This window comes from Psammomys obesus, unplaced genomic scaffold (assembly GCF_907164565.1).
Source record: "Psammomys obesus unplaced genomic scaffold, mPsaObe1.curated_primary_1811, whole genome shotgun sequence".
Taxonomy (NCBI): Eukaryota; Metazoa; Chordata; class Mammalia; order Rodentia; family Muridae; genus Psammomys; species Psammomys obesus.
In genome coordinates, this window is record NW_026592732.1 from 10,832,985 (window position 1) to 10,855,198 (window position 22,214).

The 22,214-nt window shown below is 43.0% G+C and overlaps 1 protein-coding gene across 2 annotated transcripts; it reads left to right on the top strand.

The window, feature by feature from the left end:
- Positions 1-25: 25 nt before the first annotated feature.
- Positions 26-9,926, top strand: Cwc15 (CWC15 spliceosome associated protein homolog). Of its 2 annotated transcripts, XM_055615664.1 has the most exons (8): positions 26-181; positions 586-679; positions 1,392-1,532; positions 2,089-2,201; positions 2,732-2,820; positions 3,961-4,068; positions 7,257-7,375; positions 9,756-9,926. In XM_055615664.1, exons 3-8 carry the CDS (start codon positions 1,402-1,404, stop codon positions 9,883-9,885), a joined length of 690 nt encoding a protein of 229 aa, XP_055471639.1. In that variant the 5' UTR covers positions 26-181; positions 586-679; positions 1,392-1,401; the 3' UTR covers positions 9,886-9,926. The 2 variants fall into 2 exon arrangements, with proteins under 2 accessions (XP_055471639.1, XP_055471638.1); XM_055615663.1 differs by lacking the exon at positions 586-679 and having other exon boundaries at positions 27-181.
- Positions 9,927-22,214: the final 12,288 nt, after the last annotated feature.

Genomic DNA, 22,214 nt, shown 5'->3' on the forward strand with positions numbered 1-22,214 from the left:
GGCCGTTGGAAGCGCGAAGGTTTTGCTTCCGGGTTCCAACCCAGCCCCTGCTAAGAGGCTGGAAGCAGAGCATTTTTGTTTCCGGTCTTGGGCTGGCGCCCCCGGCGCGGTGGTTTCTGGGAGCTAAGGGTCGCGATGGTTCGTGAGTGAGCTTCCGAAGGTGCTGCGTCGGACCTCCAGGGTGAGCAGCGGGGCATGGCAGTTTGTGGTCTTGTTGGCCTCTGGGAGCCGGGATAGCCGCCGCGAGCTGTGATGGCGGTCGGGAGCTGCAGCCGAGCCCGGGGCGGTCACCGGCGCGGCGGAGCGAATGCAGAGAAGAGCGAGGGAGGGCGGGATGGGAGAGAAACTCCCACTTCCCTCACTCTCTGAGCATGCAGCTTAAGCTAACACAGATTTAGTAGCCCTATAGTTAGTCTGGAATTCTTGTTTGACAGCTCAAAGCTGAAATGGCAAAAGGTCCTCTTGTTTCTGTAGCGACAATCTAGGTTCGAACTCCCGATTCTCCTCCTTTCACCTCCCAAACTCTAGGATCACGGAAGTACCCCACCAAGCTCAGTTCAGGATGGGTTTTTGATGTTTTTCTAGGGCGGAGTTCCGATTTTCTGAGCATCGCTTAAGTTACAGCTTACCAAAGGTCTTAACTGCTGTAGAAGAAAAATTGGATCAACAAGATTTTTGGGTAGTATTGCCTGTGTAAATGTCATTGGGTTTTAAACAAACTCACTCCAAGACACTCATTAAGGTTGTCGGTGACTGTAAAAGAAATTGCTTTTTATTGAGCTATTTGCTATTGTGTTAGATTTCTCATAAAAATGAGAATCTTGGTAGGACGTGGTACACACCTTTAATTCTAGCACTACAGGAGCAGAGTCTGGTAGATCTCTGGAGGGTTCTAGGTCAGCCAGAGCTACATCATGTGAGACCCTATCATTAAAAGAAAAGAAAAACCAAATCTCAAAAAAAAAAAAAAAAAAAAAAAAAAAAAACAACTCAGGGCTAATGGAATAACAATTCTGAAATCATTTAATTTAAAAACCATGCTGTAGTACAAGAGCTAACATCACGAGTCAGAATTCTCATGGTACTGTAGAAATATCAGCATTCCACAGATGATGAAAACAAGCTAGGACACCTGCCCAAGGCTACCCAGCTGGAACAAAAGCACGAACTCAGATCTTCACAGTACTTATTTATAATAAATTGGAGCTGACTGGCAGGCACATCTAGTGTACACCCTGGGTTTCATGATTCTGCATTTTTAAAAACTTGTTTTGAATCAAACTACTTAACCATTTTGGGGGAGAGTTTTGAGAATTTTTCACAAGGATAGATATTTATGAATGATTTCTAAAATGAGAGTTCTGAGTATAACTTAAATTCACTTTTGTCAGAGAATAAAAGATGACAACAGCAGCGAGACCAACTTTTGAACCTGCAAGAGGTGGAAGAGGAAAAGGAGAAGGGGATTTGAGCCAGCTCTCGAAGCAGTATTCAAGCAGAGACCTTCCCTCTCATACAAAGATAAAATACAGGTAATAAGGCCTTTTATTTATTTGTTGTTCACAGGATGGGACCAAACCTGCATGACTTATGATCATGTCCAAAATATAGTATTTCAGTTACCTATCTTCCAAGAAAAGGAAATCAAGAGTTTACAATAAAGTTATGTGCTATAGTTACAAAGTTTTACTAGACATTCTTTCAGGATAATCCTTGTTAACCAGGAATTCCAGTGTGTAGATGAAGCACTCAGTAGTCATGATAATCACCTCAGAGATTATTGAGCTATAGTGAATATGGAAATGTTACTGTAACAACCCTTGAGTTTATGTAATGTTTTTTTTTTTTTAAGCCAAAACCACTATAATCACTCTGCAGCCATACTGTAGGAAAATACGTGCTTCAGTTTGTTCCTGAACATTCCAAATTACTAATAAGTAACCTTCAGATTAGGATATTATCTTGTCCTCTTCCACTTTATGCTTGAGAGAGTTGTATTCTGAATAGTCTTTAAGTTGCTGTAGCCGTATAAGTCCTTTTCCTTGACAAGTGAGAGTAACATTTTGACCTGGATTCTTTCTACTTAAGACAAACTACACAGGATGCCCCCGAAGAGGTTCGAAACCGTGACTTCAGGAGAGAGTTGGAAGAGAGAGAGAGAGCTGCTGCAAGGGAAAAAAATAGGGACCGTCCAACCCGAGGTACCTACACTGTCCCACGATTTTATTTCAAAATTATGTGGTAGAAATTGTTTGTATCCTGGCAATTGGAATTAATGTTTTTGTGAACAACACCTTTTTGATTAGCAGTGATAATGAGGTTCATTCCAATCCCATCTTCTCATGCATTCATATTGGAAGAAATGGTGACTTGGAGTGTTAAAAACCCATCATTTCAATTCCTGTCACTATACTGGCTTTATTGGAGCTGGCACTGAAACCTTCTGTCTGGAACTTGCCCATGTAATTACAGAGTTTTGAGAGAAGCATCACTTACTTTATTGTGTTTCTAGTATGTGTGAACATTGCCTAGGTTTCCTGAAATGCTGCAATCTGCATACTCATTAATTCTTTTACTGTTTACCAACAAATATTTATCAAAGAGTTATCTGCCAGTCACCGGGTGACCTGCTGTCACTGTGTTTTGTGTGGATTCTTTTTGCCCAGAGGTTTCTAAACTGTTATTTAAATGCAGCATGTTTTTGAATATGTTAAATGTTTGTTTTCTCCAGAACATACGACTTCCTCTTCAGTGTCAAAGAAGCCCCGTTTAGACCAGATTCCTGCTGCCAACCTTGATGCTGATGATCCTCTCACGGATGTATGTATTTTAGTTTTGGGTTTGGGTTTTTGTTTATTTTTGTTTTTAAGCCTAAGTGTTGGAATTCTGGACCGCTGCCGTTGGGCCCAGCTTTTCATATTTTCCTGAACTATTTTATATTTTGGCTTTGTGAAATCATCTAAATTTATTTTTACCTACTATTATTGAAATAGACACTGGCCTCAACTTTAAAGTTTATAATTGTTTTTAAAACAGAAAATATTCTTTCGTGTAAAGACTTTTAGGACAGATTTAATCTGGAGGTCTGTGTGGAAACAGTCTGAGAAAGGATGTGCCTGTCCCTGACGGATTTGTCAGCAGTGCAGGAGCTTAAGCTGCCTTAACTACATGGGACACTCGGGCTGAGTGCCCTATGAACAGCACCTTTGAGCGGTCTACGCAGTTCTGCCCTTTGTTTTCCTTCGATATGATGCCCTTTTTAGACACATAATGCTCATAGACCCCTTTGTGAAGAGGGAGACAAGTAATCTAAGAAGATTGTGCGTGACCTTCACAAACCACCTTCCTGCCTCATGCTTCAGTCCCCTCAATGCTGGGTGTACAAACATGGTTTATTGCACCTGAGTCCTGACTTCAATTTGCCATTGTCTATATAACTGAACATAGATGAGTGACCTTTCTTAAGTAGTAACTAATTGCATATATGTCAGCAATTACAGAACCAACTGATAGAGTTATTAAAATAAGCCTTACATTAAGTAAAATTCAGTTATTCATTCAAAATACTTTTGGAATGTTCGCACTGTTTTGCACATTTGTCCTTCCTTGCTAACTTAGTCATTTTGAGCTACATGAAACATTAACTCTTTTGGAGTGAGACACTGTACATGCCACTGTGTTTTGTTTTGAAATGTTACCATGTGAAAATCCTTTTTGACCATGTAAATATGAAAGGTACTTTATTGGGGGTTGACATTTTAGTAAGCATTCATAAATTTTTATTGGATTATATTTCGTATTTTTTTATTGGTTATTGGTTTTAGCTATGATATTTAGGCACTTTTCTCATTAGGAAAATTCTGTTTCAAAGATTTGTTGAATACAGTTTTTTTTTTTATGAGAAAGGTAGATAATGTATATTTTCTTTGTAATGTCCTGTGTCGCCTTGACCTGTCATAGGAGGAAGATGAGGATTTTGAAGAGGAGAGTGATGACGATGATACTGCGGCTCTTCTTGCAGAGCTGGAAAAAATCAAGAAGGAGAGAGCTGAAGAGCAGGCCAGGAAGGTAATGTTTGGTATTCACATCTCAGGGCCACACATTCGAAGCCAGAATTCTTCTTAACTCTGCTGTTACCGTTTATTAGGAAGCACCACCTCTACATACTGTAACACCTATAGATCTGGCTTTTTTTAAGTGACAATCCAAGTTGCCTGATTATGTTGAAATTTCAGATCATTCAGAAATGAGTAATGCTCAACTTGTTGAAAAGCAAATGAGTGACCATTTAGTCTTCTAATTAAACGTTGAAGATAGTCTAGAACAGTGGCTCTCAACCTTCCTAATGCTGTGCCCCTTTAATAGAGTTCCCCATGTTGTGGTGATCCCCAACCATAAAATTATTTATTTGCTATTTCATAATTGCACTGTTGCTACATTATGAATTCTAATGGAAATACCTGTGTTTTTTGATGGTCTTAGGCGAACCTGTGAAAGGGTCGTTTGACTCCCGAAGGGGTCGCCATCCACAGGCTAAGAATCACTGTTCTACATGATCTACAAAGATTCTCTTATCTCCTGCCAAGTTTGAGATATTTGTGTCTCAAAAAAAAATAATAATAGGTTTCATACAATGCAGGTAAAGTTACCTAACTAGTTTGAATATCCAGTCTCTTTACCTATACAATGGGAGAAAATAACTTCCAACTTAAAGCATCAGGAGCCTAAGCTAGATCCCAACACTGACAGCTCAGGCAGGCTTTCAAGTTTGAGGCCAGCCTGGGCTACAGAGTGAGATGGCTGTAGAGGGTGTAGAGTGTTGGGTCTGTAAAGCAGTGCTAAGGAAATCAGGGTTTTGTTCCAAAGGATTCATGTTCCTTGATTCCAGCGGGATTCATTGACTTCTTTTGGTATAGGTAGAAAGATTGGAAAAGGTTTGAGGCTGCAATGAAACGTCCTTCGTTGACTAGTGACCCAGCTGTGTTGTAGCTGCGCCTCTGCTGTTAGAGTGCAGGAGTGGCCACGTTCCCAAAAGCCTGATTCTCAAGTCTTGGGGAGGGAGTGTGGATTTGACCTACAGGCTGTCTGAACATTAGCCTACAAGCCTGGTATTTGAGTAGGGACAGAGTTGTCTTTTCTCCAGTGCTGTGTGTTAAGTGTGAGTACATTGTATGCTTGCTTCCTTTTTTGTGGCATCTTTGGAAACAGCTGTTTTGTACATTTTATTTATTTTTGCTGGATTAGGGGGTGGGCACATGTATGCATGGAGGTCAGAGGACAGCTTTCAGGAATTCCCAATTTCCATGGTGTGGGTTGAAGTCAGGTTGTCAGGCTTCATGACAAGCACCTTTACTTGCTGAGCCATCTCGGTGCTCCCTGCCCTGCCACAGTAAGCATATCATTTTTAGAAAGCTTTTTGATCTTAATTGTAATAGACAGTTCCTGACTTTAAGGTCTCTGCAGTAATCTAAAAGATTTTCCCCACAACCTGCCAGTTACTTGTTATGGTAAAAGTGAAACCCATTGTTCACATTTACATATTAAAATTAAGTATCTGGAAGTATATGGAAAATTAGGCTCATTTTAAAGTGACTTTTAGAGAGTCTCTTTTTTCTTTATTTATTAAGTCATTCATTGATTTCTGTCATCTCCAAAGCACAGCAAAGTAGGATTGATATTTGATTTAAGTTATGTTAATAGATAATTCTGAAAAATAACAGGTAAGAATTTGAGAGATTTTGTTTCTGATTCTTCAAATGAAACGGAATGACTTAGTTTGAAGAATTTGATGCTAAATAGAAGTGAGGAAATGAAGGAGATGTGATAGCTCACACCTGTAACTCCAACACACAGTGTCTGAGACCAAACTGAGCTAGTAGTGAAAGCTTATGTCTTTAAAACAACATGCAGGGTGAGAAATGGAAACCACATGAAGAGAGAACAGATCCCTGAAAGTGTCCCTTCTCCTCCATACTCACACTAAATACAAAAATACTTATCAGAAATAAAGACAGTATTGTAACCGTGAAGAAAGCATATATGAAAAGTATGATAATCCCAGCTCTCAGGCAGAGGCAGGTGGAGCTCTGAGAGTTCTAAGCCAGCCTGGTCTATACAGGGAGTCTAGGACAGCCAAGAGAAACCTTGTCTTGAGGAGAAAAGGAAGGAAGAATAGATCACTAAAAGTAAAGCATAAGATCAAAAGGTATGTTTATGAAAATTAATAGAAGTATGTGTAACTAGAATTGAGTTGTCTTTTATATGATAGTTTGTCCTGTCTTAGGAATTATTCCTTAGTTAATAACTAATCAATCCTAGAGATGGAATCTTACATGATTAGTAATTCAAAATTAAGTCTGTTCTCTTTAGCCCTTTAAAAAGTGAGGTGAGGGCTGGAGAGATGGCTCAATGGTTAAGGACACTGTTCTTCCAAAGGACCCAGGTTCAATTCCCAGCACCCACATAGCAGCTCACAACTGTCTGTAATGCCAATTCCAAGGAATCTGACATCTTCACACTAATGCACATAAAATTAAATTAAATTAATTATTTTTTTTTAAGTGGGGTAATAGCCTTGCTAAACTGTTCTTGGATAAATTATAAATGTTTATTATGTGCTTAAGTTAATCTGTATAACCATCTCAGCTTCTCACAGTTTAGAAAGACTAATGGCTATGTTGGCAAGGATATTTAAGATTTATTTGTTTATTATATATACAATGTTCTGTCTGCATGTAGACCTGAATGCCGTAAGAGAGCACCAGATCTAATTATAGATAGTTGTGGCTACTGGGAATTCAACTCCTGACCTCTGGAAGAGCAGCCAGTGCTCTTAACTTCTGAGCCATCTCTACAGCCAAGCATGAGATATTTATAATAATGGCAGAGTACTTAATTCTTATAAATTAGGTTTTTCTGGTATTTATTAAGAATCAGAAAAAGTAGTGAGTGAGTTGGTAAAGTGCTTTTCTAGCATGCACCAAGCCTGGATCCCATCCCTAGCACTGAAAACCTGGGCATGGTTATGCACACTTGCAGTGCACTCAAAGTGGATCAGAAGTTCATGGCCATCCTCTGCTACCTCACAAGTTCCATGCAAGCTTAGACTACAGCAGACCCTAGCTCAAAAAGAGAGAGAGAGAGAAAGGAAAGAAAGAGAAAGAAAACTATCTTTTCTCCCTGGTGTTCCTTTGTGGACTACTATAAGACAGTTGACCTGGAGTTAGTAACATTGTGTCTTCCTCTGTCATTGACAGGAACAAGAACAAAAAGCAGAGGAAGAGAGAATTCGCATGGAAAACATTTTGAGTGGAAACCCTCTCCTTAATCTCACTGGCCCATCCCAGCCTCAGGCCAACTTCAAGGTTAAAAGAAGGTAATAGAAGTAATGGTTTGATCTGTGTGTTTGGACCATGACTTGTGTTATATAAGGTTATATAAGACCTCACCCTCTATGATAACATTCTCAGTCAGATTTTAAGAGTATGGAAGAAGGAGAGGGAGTGGGCGGCTTCATTTTAATGCCTATTCCTAATAAAGTCTCTGCGTAGTGATGATCTAAAAGAGAGCACAGGAGGGATGAAGCTAGCCCTTGATTGTAGATACAAAACTTGTAGTGAGATGTGAGTGTTGGGGTCCCCAAGACCACCACTCACAGTTCAGTCCTAGAAAGATTTAGGGGACATGGCATGGCCATATTCATGTTTGATATTATAAGATAAACAAAGATCAGACACTTGTAAATCTTCATAGATATACATCCAGATCACAAGGTAGAAAGACATAGGTAGACTTCCTAAAACTCCTATTCTTTGTAAGAGGTTACCAAACAGTGAAGATGAAAGTTGAGACTCCGTGTTCAAGGTCATTTGGACTTGTCCTGTAGGAGCTTATGTTGGTGGAAGTTGTTAGTTGTGCACTGTAGGCAGAGTGATGGTGAGAGATGGTGTGGGTTTCCAGGGCTAGCCAAGGCTGAGCTTAGTGTCAGGGCCCATGGCTGAACGCTTCTGTGCTGTATGTGGAGGAGGGCACTAGAGAACTGAAGAAGATATACTGTGATGTCAAGTGAGCATGCATAGCAAAGCAGAGTGAGCACTTACAGGAGCTGCTGAAGCGGGCCTATTCTGTGTAAGGGGATGAGGAGCCCTGTTGCCTTACCTTCTTACATATCCTTCTCCCAAACACTGCTGCTGTCTCAACAGAAATGAAGCACTGCCCCAGCTGCTCTCCTGCTCACTCACCACCCTTCATGAACAAAACTCCGTCTTCAGGGTCTTTTCTCATCGCAGCACCATGTTTTTTTTTAAAAGTCACAATAAAAGCTTCTTTTTTCTAAATTCATTGGCTTCTTTACTCAATCACAGTAACAGTATAGCTCTTGTACTGACCTATAAAGCTAAAAATTTAACACACATCCTTGAAGACAATAGTATAGTCAAGGAGAGGTTTACTGACAACCAGCAATTTATCAGAGACCAGACTCCAAGCATTTGACATGAGCAAAGCAAGGCAGGAAAGTGAAAGAGGAAACAGGTTTCAGACATTGTAGTTTTGGAGTACTCTATACAGCTCTATAAACTTGTAGTCTGTGTGTTTCTGCAGTTGGTCCAAACTGGAAATATTGCATCTGGGAGTTGCCAACATGGGTGGAAAGAAATCAGAAGATTGTATCAGTACCTGGAGTAGTGCCCAGTATGAGTGAATAGTAAATTAAATGCTTAATAAATAATATTTGAATTTAAAATCCTGTGCTAAGACTAAGCAGCCAGAGAGGAGGACAGCCAAGAGATTCACATTAGTGTTGGAAGAGGAGAGGAATGATGGTCTAGGAATACTGATGTAAGTGTAAAGTAAATGAGGACCATATCTTAGCAACACAGAGGGCAGTTTGGGTGTTGAGCACAAGGGACTAAAAACTTGATGGGAGTAAGTTAAAAGAAAAAAAACTGTTAATTACATGTTCGGTATGAAACAATCTGATTTATTCTTCCCTTTATGGATTCAGAAGTAAACATCCCAGTGGCACTGAGCTGCTTAGATTTTCATGTGTGTGCTACATCAAGGCAGATTACTGACACAGTTCCCACAAGTGCACATAGCCTTTGCTCATTTTTCTTGTGCAGTTTCTCCTAGTAAACATCCACCAACACACAGACCCACATTATATAGGCTGTGATTTATACATGTTTGTGAGTGCCCTTGTCTGTGTGAGGGCTCATGTTTATATGGGAGGTGATGCCCTAGTGTTATGCAGTGTGTTTCCTGCCTGTGGGTGTGTTCAGTGCTTTCTGAAGTTTAACCAAGTTCTACTCTGAGCTCTTCAGCAGGCATTTCTTTATTATTAGTGTAGACTTTGGTCAATCTACAAATCATGACTGTTACATTCCTGCACTTCCTTCTTTTGTGGTGCTGTGATGTGTGCCACGATGGAGATAGCTGAGTGAAGAATGTGTGAAACCTTACAGAGCAGAGTACGCAGATCACTTACTGTGGGTGAAGTCAGGGTCAGGATGGTGGCCCTGACTCTTGGCTTTAGACCTGAAAATATCACACCTTCACCTAAGCACAAACTGTGTGTGTCTGCTTTGTAACTCAGAGCTACTAAAGAGGGGGTGTGTGCTTTGAGTAGAAGTGTATGCTCCTACTGTGACAGCCTCACACAGTAGGCATGTTCCTTCTTTTAATCATGCCTTACAGTCGTCATATTCTTGTCTCCTGATAGAGTTATAATGGGTTTATTTTCTTTTTCTCTTTAGGTGGGACGATGACGTCGTTTTTAAGAACTGTGCAAAAGGTATAGATGACCAGAAGAAAGACAAAAGATTTGTAAATGATACACTGCGATCTGAATTTCACAAAAAGTTCATGGAGAAATATATTAAGTAGTGCAGTTTTATGTGCTTAATAAAAGACAGAAATGCCAAGGATCAGTTTGACCTTTTTTGGTTTTGTTCTTTCCCAGTTTTGCTTTCTTAATTTCTTTCTGGTACTTTATCTGATAGTGGATTTAGGAATGGGTCTAACCAGCTTCCAGTCTTAGAATGTCTTGGTTTCTTTTTAATATGGGAAAAAGGGAATCTGCTTGCAGTAAATATTTTTAACTTAGGTAAACCAGTGTCCCCAAGTTTTTGCTATAATTTATACAGCTTTTAAAAGTTGCATAATTTCTTTTGAAAATGAAACGATGTTGTGTGCTGTGTTTTAATGCATTAAAATTTCCCTTGTATCTCACGTTGACTTGGGGTCCGTTGGTAGATGACATCATTGTGTTTTTAAATGTGGTGGAAGGTAAGAGGGAACCACAGAACATGTCACCGTTAGCGGTGTCCAGGGGTGGCTCAGGAGATGCCTGCCATCTCAGTCCTGCAGACAGTGTTCTTTTCTTTTGGCCTATAATATGCATTCCCAGGACAGTGCAAGACACTCACTTACGTCCTCTAGTGCTTAAGTTAAGCATGTGTCTACACACTGATGCTTGAGATGCAGAACTGAACAGTTTCACATCAACACAGAGATACCCTTTGAATGGCTAATTATTATGACAGGTATTTCTGAGTGTTCTAGCTATACTCTACTAAAACACATAATATATGAGAAATGTGACTTTAAGTGTGTCACTTTGAAACTTTGGGACCACAAATTGAGCCTTTCACAAATGGAAACCGTTTATGTATTTTTAAAATGTGTAGTCCTCCCAGGCTTACCTCAAAACTGCAATCCTCTTTTGTTAGCCTCTCAAATGCTGGGATTTATGAGTTAGCCACCAGGCCCAGCTCAAACTTCAAAAACAATTGGCATGACTCTTTTCTTCTTGTTAGTTACTGTCTTTAAAAAACACGAAACAAAACATTAATTTGGAAACTGGAGTTAATTTATTGGTTAACTGACTCATTAGGTTACTAAGGTTTGTTGCTCTTGAAGAGGACATTTAATTACTGTAGCATCCGGTAAGTCCAGCTTTGGGGGATTTAACGCCCTTTTCTGGCCTTCATGCCCTATACCCAGACACATACAGAAAAATCAAATCTTTAAGAAAAAAATGGGAATTCATCCATTGTTTTCCCATTTTGGAGCTGATGCAGTCATATGCTGCCTGCATTGAGAGTAAAGGCAAGAAAGGAGGTAGGTCTTCAGCCCGTATGCATGCTCTGATGTCTTTGTAAAGGTTAGGTCTCCTTTTCCTTATTTGCAGTATGGTTGTGGGCGTCACCCTCATCATAAGCCCCATTCATCAACTGCCCTCCTACAGAGCCTCTACCACTCGTGAACATTTTGCTCTAAAACCATTTTTACATGTAAGCTCTTCTAGGAATTTCTTATTTCATTTTTGAAAAATATATTATTCTCTACTGGCCTGGTTTTCAGAGCACTTTAAGCGAGGAGAAGAATGTCTGCCAGGTTTCCTTTCCAGAATAATTTTCCCCCATCCTATCAGCCAGGTTCCCTTTCTAACCACAAGGGGAGATGTATGGAAAGGTTAGATAATCAAAATCAGCCGCCTCAGAGCATACCCTTGTCAGCATGTGTCATAGCCTGAAGTGGAGAGGAAGGTTCGGATGCCATGTTAAAACTCCTTACAAGGCTCCTGGTCCTGTGCCTCTTCCACAAGGTTGTTAAATAAAAACTGGGGCCTGAGTCTCTCCCTTGAACACATACTTCTAAGAAGCAAGCTGCAATTGAGGAAAAAAATCTGAGGATAACAGGTGGTAATGTCTATGCAGGTGCCACAGGCCCTGCAAACAACCCAACTCCAAGCCAGGCCACTTCTATCACCTGGCTAAGCTGTCATGCCAGCTAACCCCTCAGTGAATGACCACCAGTCAGAAAATGGAGTGGAACTGGAGACAAAGGTGGAGAGGAATAACCTGATGTGAGTAGGAAGTCTCAATGCCACCTGAGGCCATGGTGAAGTCCTGGCCATGCTGCCACTGAGAGACATGCCTGAGCCTGTGGCCAATAGTGTGGCCCATATTATCACCAAAAGCTGTGCGGATGTCCCTGGACTAGCTGCCACTCATCTGCCATTTAGTGACATAGGCAATGGAAAGATGCCCTTTCCCCCCAACACCTTGCCCCTTGCCACTTCTGGCAGGTGGGAAAGCTGGCCCTGTCCCTCACCCAGGAGAACATAGTATCTCACCTGGGTAGCATAGTAAAGCTGACCCTGGTGGCAGGCACAGGCGAAGCTGCCCTAAGGGTGTAGGAGCAGAAGAACTGATTCCAGTCCTTGCTGGCAGCAGCACTGAGTAAACTAGGCGAGGCAGTGCTAGAGAGCTTGCCCTGGTAGTGAGGATGTGGAGAGCAGGCAGGCTGGAGAACTAAGTTAAAACTGAGTCCTCTCACTACGGTCTTTTTAGTGCCCTATGATAAGCGTTTTCTTCAGAATTCCAGTTGGCCCACCCCAATATCTACCCCATCGATGACCTGCTGGAGCACATGAAGGGGCCAGTCCTGCAGATCCAAAGCTGCAGGATCTCCACAACAGAGGGCAACAACAGGATATTTGAGGAGTGCTGGTGAGGAGCCAGTATTGATAGTGTAGCAGAAGCCAAGACCTCAAACCAGACCAACAACTCATTACAATAAACATTTGCAAGTAAAGATATGTAGACAAAAGGGTATACTGTGGGACACACTGACACAATACAACTTTCATGACAAGATGTTTTGGTTTGGTTTGTTTTTTCTGTTTTGTTTTCTTTTAGGGGGAAAGTTGCAAGGACTGAGGGTGGCTATAAAGGGACAGGGAGATGAGTGGGATTAGGATGCATGTGAAATTCACAAGGAATCACTAGTTTAAAAATATAAATAATTTTATAAGGATGTGCAGAAGATTTCTAACAGGCAGCAATAATAAGAATCTTACTTTAAAAAAGTTTTTAAAAATAACCCATCAATTTGTGTGCATGCTTGTTTATGAGGGCATAAGCATGCATGCCATACCATGCGTGGAGGTGAGAAGACAACTTTGGGTGTTTGCCCTCACATCCTACTTTGTTTGCGGCAGGGTGGTTTGGGTTTTTTTGTTTTGCTTTGTTTTGTTTTGGGAGGGGGTTGAGTTTTTTGAGACAGGGTTTCTCTGTGTAGTTCTGGCTGTCCTGGACTCACTTTGTAGACCAGACTGGCCTCAAACTCACAGAGATCCACCTGCCTCTACCTCCCTCAGTGCTGGGATTATAGGCATGTGCCACGGTGCCAGGCTGAGGCACAGTTTGTTGTTGTTGTTTTTCTGCTGTGTTGTATGCTCCAGGCTAGCTGGCTAGCTGTCTTCTAAGCTTCCAGGAATCTACCTGTCTCTCCTCCCATCTTGCCTTAGGCATAATGGATTCCAGAGACAGATAACTGCATTCAGCTTTTAGCTGGGTTCCAGGGATTCAAGCTCGGACTGTCATGTTTGCACAGCACTTTTATCCACTGAAACATTCACCTGGCCCTTTCCTACCAATTTTCAAATGGACTCTAAATATGCAAATATTAGTATGTTTCTGCTGCAAACTGGAGAGCTCATAGACGGTCATTAGCTAACACACAACATATACTGTAGCAGAACATATATGTGTCTTTTGTAAGTTGGTAGGCTGTGGTCCTCTAGCAGACTGTACTAACCCTTCTTCAAATGGAGAAGCACCTGTTAGGCATTTCAAGTCCCAATGTTGGATTCACATGAGTCAACATGTTAAAATGTTTGCTTGGTCTAGATATCAAGGCAGATGTTCCCAGATGGGCTCAAAATAGATATCGAATGCTGACAATTAAAATGTTTCCACAGGCACATTCCTGTAGAGGGCACAGGGTCTTTGTGCTCACAAATAAGCACTAGGGAAACCAGGAATGTGAAGCACAACAGGTTTTTCTCTTCAACAGAAGGAATGTATATACCTTTTTTTCATTTATCTGGCAATGGATGTTGTTTTATAGCCTCATGACCTCTATGTTCTCTGTATGACTGAGATCACACCAGATCACACCTAGGGGCCTTTAAGCTATAGAGCCCATCTTCATGGCAAAAATCGCATGTATTTGGAAAAGAGTTGTGATGTAATCATGTCTTATGCTGTATTGCACACATAGAATCAAGATAATTGTTAGCAGAAAACTTCTTTCCAAAATTGTATTGTACTTAGAGATGTCTAAAATAAACTGCCTTGTGTCAGACTCTAGATGTTTGAACCAGTGCTCACTAACTAAGTCATGCTGAACCGGATTTCCTTCTTGAGTCTCTTGGATCATTTCTCCATGGGCCTTAGTGTTTGGAGGGACCCGCACACATTCCTCTCTCCTCCCTCTTCCTCTCGCGACATATGAACACCCTACATGGTGGTTTTCCATACCCCATCTCTTAGCACACAGAGCTGCACTACCCCAGTTGCTTCACACTATGGACAGGTGGCTTATTATACCACATACTCCCTGAGGAAGGGCAGGGAGAAGCCACTCCCAGACTCTGGGGCTCAGAGAGAGAGAGAGATTATACAGGTACCTGAAGTCAGAGATGATCTGGAGCTCCTAGCCTTTTCTTCGCCTGAGTGTCTTTGCTGTTAATAGTCATTTTCAGAAGCCCAAGAACAAAGTTCCCTCCAAAGTTTTGTTAGGGAAATAGATCACAGATATTTGGTTCCCTTCTACTTCTGTTCTATATGAAATTGCTCATGGATTTTTCCTTGCCTATATTATGAACACTTAGATGTTCACAGATTCATAAAAGATGATCAAAAATGCTTGTTGAATGGCCATGCCTGTCACTGTCACAGGCCTGAATAAAGTCAATAGGCTTTCAGTGGCAACCCAGACATGCTTTATGGCTGTGTCCCAAAGCCTTACCCTGTTGGACACAGAACAACCTTTCATGTCATAGGTTCTCTGCTTTCTCTCCCCTTCTGCAGGGAACTGGCTGGAATCTTAGATCCAGAGTCCCAGACTATACTGACAATAAAACTCTTGACTGAAGAGACCTAAAACTGAGAGATCTCAAGCTGTGAGCTTGCTGCTGGCCCTGGAGAATTTTGTTTGCTAAGCCTTTTAAGGAGTAAGGAGCTATACAAAGAAACCCTGTCCCAAAAAGAAAAAGAAGAGGAGGAAAAAGAAAAGGAAGATTAGTAAGGAGCACTCAGGGAGGTAGAGGCAGAAACAGGCAGATCTCTGTGAATTCGAGGCCAGGCCGTTCTACAAAGTGATTCCAGGACATCCAAGGCTACACAAATAAATCTTGTCTCAAAAACCCAAAAAGAAAAAACAAAAACAAACAACAACAACAAAAAAGAGGAGGCAAAAGGAGAGGGCAGTTTGTGTCTTAGTTCAGTCTATCTATTTATTTATTTATTTATTTATTTAATATCTTTATAGCCTGATCCAAGCCCCCTTCCTCCTCTCCTTCTGGTCCCACCCTCACACCCCACAATCCCTATTTCCCCTTTCTTTTTTCTCCGAAAAGCAGAGGCCCCCAAGGGGTATCAACCCACCCAGGCACATCAAGTCAAAGCAGGACTAAGCCCATCTTCCCCCACTGGGGACCCGACAAGGCAGCCCACCTAGGAGTAAGGGATCCAGTGGCAGGCAACCAAGTCAGAGACAGCCCGTGCTCCAATTGTTAGGGGACCCACATGTTGACAACACTGCACATCTGCTTCATATGTGTAGGGGGTCTAGGTCCAGGCCGTGCATGCTCTCTGGTTGGTGGTTCATTCTCTGTGCGCCTCCATGGGCCCAGGTTAGCTGACTCTGTAGGTCTTCTGGTGCCGTCTTTGACTCCTCCAGCTCCCTGTATCCTTCCTGCCACTCTTCCACAGAACTCCTCAAGCTCAGTCTATTGTTGGGCTGTGGGTCTCTGCATCCGTCTCCGCCAGCAGAGGGCTCAGGCAGACCCCGCTGCTCGCTGCTGCTGGGGGTCCCTGACGGCTGCTGCCTCTGGGACTGCAGGCGCTTAGTTTGCTACATGGCAACTCTTATAAAAGAAAACATCTGCTTGAGGTTGGCTTACAGCTCGCAGGTTTAGTCCGTTATAGTCAGGGTGGTGGGAAGCATGGTGGCACGCAGGCAGACATGGTGCTGGAGGGGGAGCTGAGAGTTCCGCATCTTGATCGGCAGGCAGCAGAAAGAGACTGTGTGTCACACTCTGGATAGCTTAAGCAGGAGGAGACCTCAAGGCCAGCCCCCACAGGGACACACTTCCTCCAACAAGGCCATACCTCCTAATAGTGCCACTTTCTGTGGTCCAAGCATCCAAACACGTGAGTCTATGAGGAGGAGGGTCATACCTATTCAAACCACCACAGTTTGTTACAACCTTTAGAGACTCTTGAGAGCTACAGAAGTCCTATGTATACCTGCTGTAAAGAAATTTGGTTGCAATTGTCCCTTGAGAAGTCCACACTGATCCTACCTGTCTTCAGCAGCTGTTTGTGGAATGTGGTGAACCTGTGTCCCTATCCCAGTAACAGTCACCACAGCCGCTTTTAAGAAAAGGCTGTGAGTCCAATAAAAGTTCTTAGTGGTGAGATGCTAAATCCAGGCCAAATGACTCCACAGCAGGACCTGAGCTGTCCTTGCTAAGCAAACAGGCCTCCAAAAGACATCCTGCATTTCCCACTGGCTCCATGGTTGGCCTGATCCTGCCCAAGCTTCTCTGGAGAGTCCAAGCTATGGGGTCAGGGAAGCAGATGGTGACCCAGAACTGAGGGCAGGAAAGGAATTACTTGCTTTCCTGTCTCAGAGGCATACCCTATCCTGATTGAGGCTTGAGAAAGTGGACATTGTGGCAAACAGAAGCAGGATAGATAGTATACATAAAGAAAGGGGAATTTCAGTCAATGGGGAATTTCTGGGCCTCAGACGTGCCCCGAAGTTGTCATGGCTGCTTTTGTTGTGCCCGAATTGTGATACCCCAAAAGACCACCACCAGAAGTTGACTGTTGCAAAACACATAACAATCTTTTTATTACAGATCATTTCAAGCTGCCGAAGCGGTGAGAGCCAAGAGCCCTGTGCTCAGGTTAATTGGGTGATTTAAAGATTTTGGTCCCTCCCAGCACGCCCAAAACAGGGGGGATTCCTGCCTGGCAAGCATCTATTGGTCGAAACACTGCATTTTGAATTGATTGACTATAGGAAGGTTCCCAAACCATTCCCCGTTGTGTCATATGACGTCCTTAGGGCCAGAGAAACTATTTTTATTAATGTATTGTCAAAATGTAACTCAAAATAGGACCCAATAAATATCCAAAGAATGGGGGATGTATTCTAGTCACACTTATCTGTTTGTTTGTTTGTTTAAATAGAGACTCTTCCAGGCCAACAAAATAACTCAGTTGGTAAAAAAGCATTTGCTGAACAAGCCTGCGCCCAAATTCAACCCTCAGAACCCATGTAAAGGAAGAGAGAGAGCTGACTCCACCAAGTTGGCCTCTGACCTCTAGAGGTGCACTGTGGCTCACACACTTTCCCATCATGCACATGTACAAACATAAAATAATAATAAAAAAATTAAGTGCTAGGCTTACAGGCGTCTATACCACACTTCGCTGCTAGTAGAGAGAGGTCTGTCCCCACTGCCTGGATCACTCCTCACCAGCATTTGCAGATGCCCACAGCGTGGCTCAGAGAAGTAAACAGAAATGACTCCTACTAAATGGAGCACACATCGGTGAATTCCTGAGATATCTGGAGCCTTATTTAAGGCCAGAGTTCCAAAACCTTTCAAAGCATTAAAAGTATTGATCTGATATAAATATAATATAAATATAAAGGTGTTTATATTTCAGAGGCTTCTTCTGCCCCCATTCGCCAAGGAACCCTGACATGACCCTCGAGCTGGAAGGAACATGGCAGCATGATCCCATACAATTCTGGTAACCCAGGGTAGCTTTAGGGCACTCATAACCATCACATGAGCTTCAAAGCTGGTAAATTCCCTCAGGCTGTGATAGTCCCACTGGGATCTGTTTGCTGCTACCCAGTATCTTTATCAGTCCCCTCACAAGCCCCTACAACAAGCCCCAATGCACAGTGTAAATAAACTCACTGCCATTTCTTGGGGATGCTATACCAGATTGCCTTCATAAGTTCAGTTCTCCCACTAGCCAGTGAGGGACACCACACCTCAGGGCAGCTGAGGTGACCAAGGCTATCTGTATCATGACCTTGCTGCTGTGCCTTGTGTGAAAACTCCCTCACAGGCTTCAGTGGCTTGGTTTCCAAGGGGTTAACATGGGACATAGATCACGGAAGACTGAGCCCTAGGTCACTCTTAAGGCCAGAATAGGATCTCCCAGCCCCCTTTCTCTCCATGGCATAGCAGCTTCCCAAAGGACGGCTGCCCTCAATTGTGTGATGCCAGTTACTGTCATCTGTGGAAAGAGTGAACTTGGAAATGACCTCATTTCTACACTGAAGATCTCCACAAGATATGAGCGGTGGCCTCTTCCTTTGTAGCTGCAGCGTGTGTCCTGGCTACTCTGTGGACTCTGGAGAGGATAAAACAAGATTAGCTCAGTGGAACAGCTTAAAAGCATCTCCCGGAGGCACCTGGCCCCAGGTGTATTATTGGTAGAGACACAGCATTCAGAGTAAAGCCAGGTTTCTTTGCTTTTGAAAGTTTTAAGGTAAATGTTAAAAAAGAAGCTAGCTGAGCTCCTCATTCCCTGTGGCCTAGCATGCTCTAATTCAGCTATGAGAAGCTATGAGAGCAAAGAGTGATATTTAGAGGCACAGTTCCCAGAAATAGGCAGGGAGGAGAAACTGGAGCTCCCAGAGGAGGGCGCTGGGGTCAGAGAACCAGTCCCAACCTCCCTTGTCTTCAGTGTCTTCGCCCAGTTCAGGGAAATTTTCCCGTCCCTGGACTGCTTACCACCCTGGTGTACCGCTTCCTCCCACAACAGGGTGTGCTTGAATTGGGTTGGGGAAGAAGATGGAGGAGGGGGCATGTGTGGTTGGGGAGAATAGATGAGGGAATTCTGATTCAATGAGTTAATACTGGATGAGGTCCAGAGCAGAGTGCTTGATCTATTTCATAACATGTACCATTCTCAAAGAGCCCAAACGGGATGCTCCTGTTTCTATTTCAGAACCGGGCTGGGTACCACTTGAGAAGGGTGCACATCCGTGATGGGGTGGAATGGACAGAGACCAGCAAGATGGTGGCTCTGACTTCTCCCTGGAGCTCCTCTGCTTGAGGGATCTTGAGTATGATAGTGCCTACCACGGGAGCCCAGAGGACTTTGGCTGTCCCCAAGGAACTGAACACAGCTCCTTAATCTTCACTTGCCCTCCATCAGGGCAATGCTCACCTCATCTGGCAACATTTTTCGTGTCATCTCTATTTCATCAGGGCTTCACACTGTGTGCGTGTCTCGTTCACTGTCCCATGTGCCCGTTTGCTGTTTAAGATCTCAGTCACTCCAGATAATGTTGAAGGTCAGCAGGACCTAAAAACATAGGTTGATACATCTACTGCTGTCTTTTGCATTCTGTACCTGTCCGACCACACAGAGCCATTGGCTGAGATGGCTGTCCACTCACTATCCATTTGCTCAGGATTATAGAGAGACTCTGAAAAGTGTAAGACACCTTCAGAGATCAGAAAAAGGCTCTCCCACTCTCTGGGTTTGTTGTTTGGTCAGCTGGTTTTGTCTCACAAATGATTTACCTAAACTGTAAATGTGTCTCCCTGAAGCTAGTTAGGCACAGAGCTTGGACACTCCCCATTCACTGACTGAGATGTCCCCTGACTGAGAAAGTAATGCCAGCTGCAAAATTCCCACCTCTAACCCACCAACCCTTCTACATACACAGGAATAAACATCACTTCCTGAGAGTCCGGACTTCAGAGCTGGGCCTTTCTCCAGTTTACCCCAAGGAAGCAGGCTTCTTTACTCCTTTGGCTTTACCAGAGGTCACTGATGATAAGGGCGCCAATACAAAGCAGTTACACACTAACTACCATGACACAATGATTAAAAAGAGAAGGGGTGTAGTGAGTAATGCTTTCCAGCAGCTTAGATTCTCCAGAGAGGCAGGACCAATAAATACATACATTTGATCCATTTACCAAGCTTGTGGCCCAGAGTCTGAGAGGTTCATGGTCTGCATTTGATAGGCTGGAGCCTCTCAATTGCCTGCTGATGATTCCAGGGCAAAGGCAGGCAGAACTCTGTGAATGCAAGGCCAGCTTGATCTATAGAGCAAGTTCCAGGACAGTCAGGTCTATCTACACAGAGAAACCCTGTCTAAAAATTAAAAAAAAAATTAAAAATTGAAAAGACATAAGAAGACAAAACACTGAAAGAGAAGCTGGAACATTCTGTGAATATTTTATACCTCTTTAAAAAGTTCTTCTTCCATGCAGGGCTCTGTATTCTGTTTTGTCTCTTTAGAATATTCGGCATATCTACTGACTCCCAAACATTAAAGATCGACCTGGCTGGCTTTGTTTATAATTCCCCTCCATAACCTCTCTCCTGTTTGCTACCTGTGTTAGATAGTTTCAGCTTACATAAGCTAGAGTCATCTGAAAGGAGGGAACCTCAGTTGAGAAAATGCCTCCATAAGAGCCAGCTATAGGATCCAGGTGTCGTAGTGCATGCCTGTAATCCCAGCACTCTGGGAGGCAGAGGCAAGCATGTGGGTTTCTGTGAGTTTGAGGCCAGCCTGGTCTACAAAGTGAGTCCAGTACAGCCAAGGCTACACAAAGAAACCCTGTCTGGAGAAACCAAAAAAAAGAAAAAAAAATCCAGCTGTAAGGTATTTTCTTATTTTTTGATCAATGTGAGAGGACCCAGCCAATTGTGGGTGGGGTCATCTCTGGGCTGGTGGTTCTAGGTTCTATAAGAAAGCAGACTGAACAAGCCAGTAAGCAGCACTCCTCTATGACCTCTGCATTAGTTCCTGCCTCCAGGTTCCTGCCCTATTTGAGTTCCTGTCCTGAATTCGTTTAATGATGTACTGTGATTTGAAAGCATAAGCCAAATAAACCCTTTTCTCTCCAAGTTGCTTTGACCATATATTTTGTCACAGCAATAGTAATCCTGACTAAGACACCACCCTGTTCATTCCCAAACTCCAATCCTATGTAGACCATCTATTTGTCCTTTAAGAGATCCAGGTCAAGGGTTTAAATCTCTATAGCACTTATTTAAAAAAGCCTCCACCCCCACCTGAACCAGGAATTGATTCTTTCCTTAAATCCTTAAACTTAGGGTTTGACTCTGGGCTGTTTGTTTGTTTGTTTGTTTGTTTGTTTTAAGACAGGGTTTCTCTGTGTAGTCCTGGTTGCCCTGGACTCACTTTGTAGACCAGGCTGGCCTCGAACTCACAGAGATCTGCCTGCCTCTGCCTCCTGTGTGCTTAGATTAAAGGTGTGTGGCACCACGCCTGGCTGACTCCCGGCTTTTCAACGTGGGAGCTAAGTTGCCCGGGGTATAAATTTCAACTTTTAAAAATTTATCTTGTTATACCTAACCTGTATGATATCTATTGATGCACAAATGTCTCCTTTTGTTCTGTACTATCCTTTGGAGGACTACTACATAGTGAACAGCTTGAAGGTAGGACTGGAGCCTTCCCCAAGAGCTAAGGGCAAGGATGTTTAGTGCCCATTACAAAAGGCTAGGTTAGCTGCACATGATGGTACACACCTTTAATCACAGCATTCACGGAGGCAGAGGCAGGAGGATCTTGAAAGGGTTAGACTAACCTTGTAACCTGTATGTCTTCTAAAGCCTATAGTTTTGAGTTTTAGGTTCAGGTTAAGCTAAAGCCTCTTAGTACCTTTCCAGAGAATGGAGAAATGTGACCCTATCTGTGAGGACAGATAGAAAAAAATGAGCAAGCAATGACCTTCACTCAGCAAAAAGAATGACCAGACCCTTGTCTTCAAGATAATGTTTCTTAGCAACCAACCCAGATGGCCCCAATTCTTCTTCTGAGTAGCTCCTGACCTCCAGCCAAAAGCCCTGATTTTTTTTTTTTACATTTTATTAACTCTGTATCCCAGCCATGTCCCGCTCCCTCATTCCCTCCCCATCCCACCCTCCCTCCCTCATCTCTACCGTGCCCCTTTCCAAGTCCACTGATGGGGCGGGGACCTCCTCCCCATTCATCCAATCCTGTTTTATCAGGTATCTTCAGGACTGGCTGCAAAGCCCTCCTCTGTGGCCTAACAGAACTGCTCCTCCCTTGGGGGGTGGGGAGGTCAAAGAGCCAGTCATTGAGTTCCTGTTAGA

Bases quoted from the DNA above. Each gene is read 5' to 3' on its own strand.
- Cwc15 (XM_055615664.1), top strand. From the start codon at position 1,402: ATGACAACAGCAGCGAGACCAACTTTTGAACCTGCAAGAGGTGGAAGA. The intron at 4,069-7,256 runs GTAATGTTTGGT...TGTCATTGACAG, and splicing joins CTGAAGAGCAGGCCAGGAAG to GAACAAGAACAAAAAGCAGA. The intron at 7,376-9,755 runs GTAATAGAAGTA...TTTTCTCTTTAG, and splicing joins AACTTCAAGGTTAAAAGAAG to GTGGGACGATGACGTCGTTT.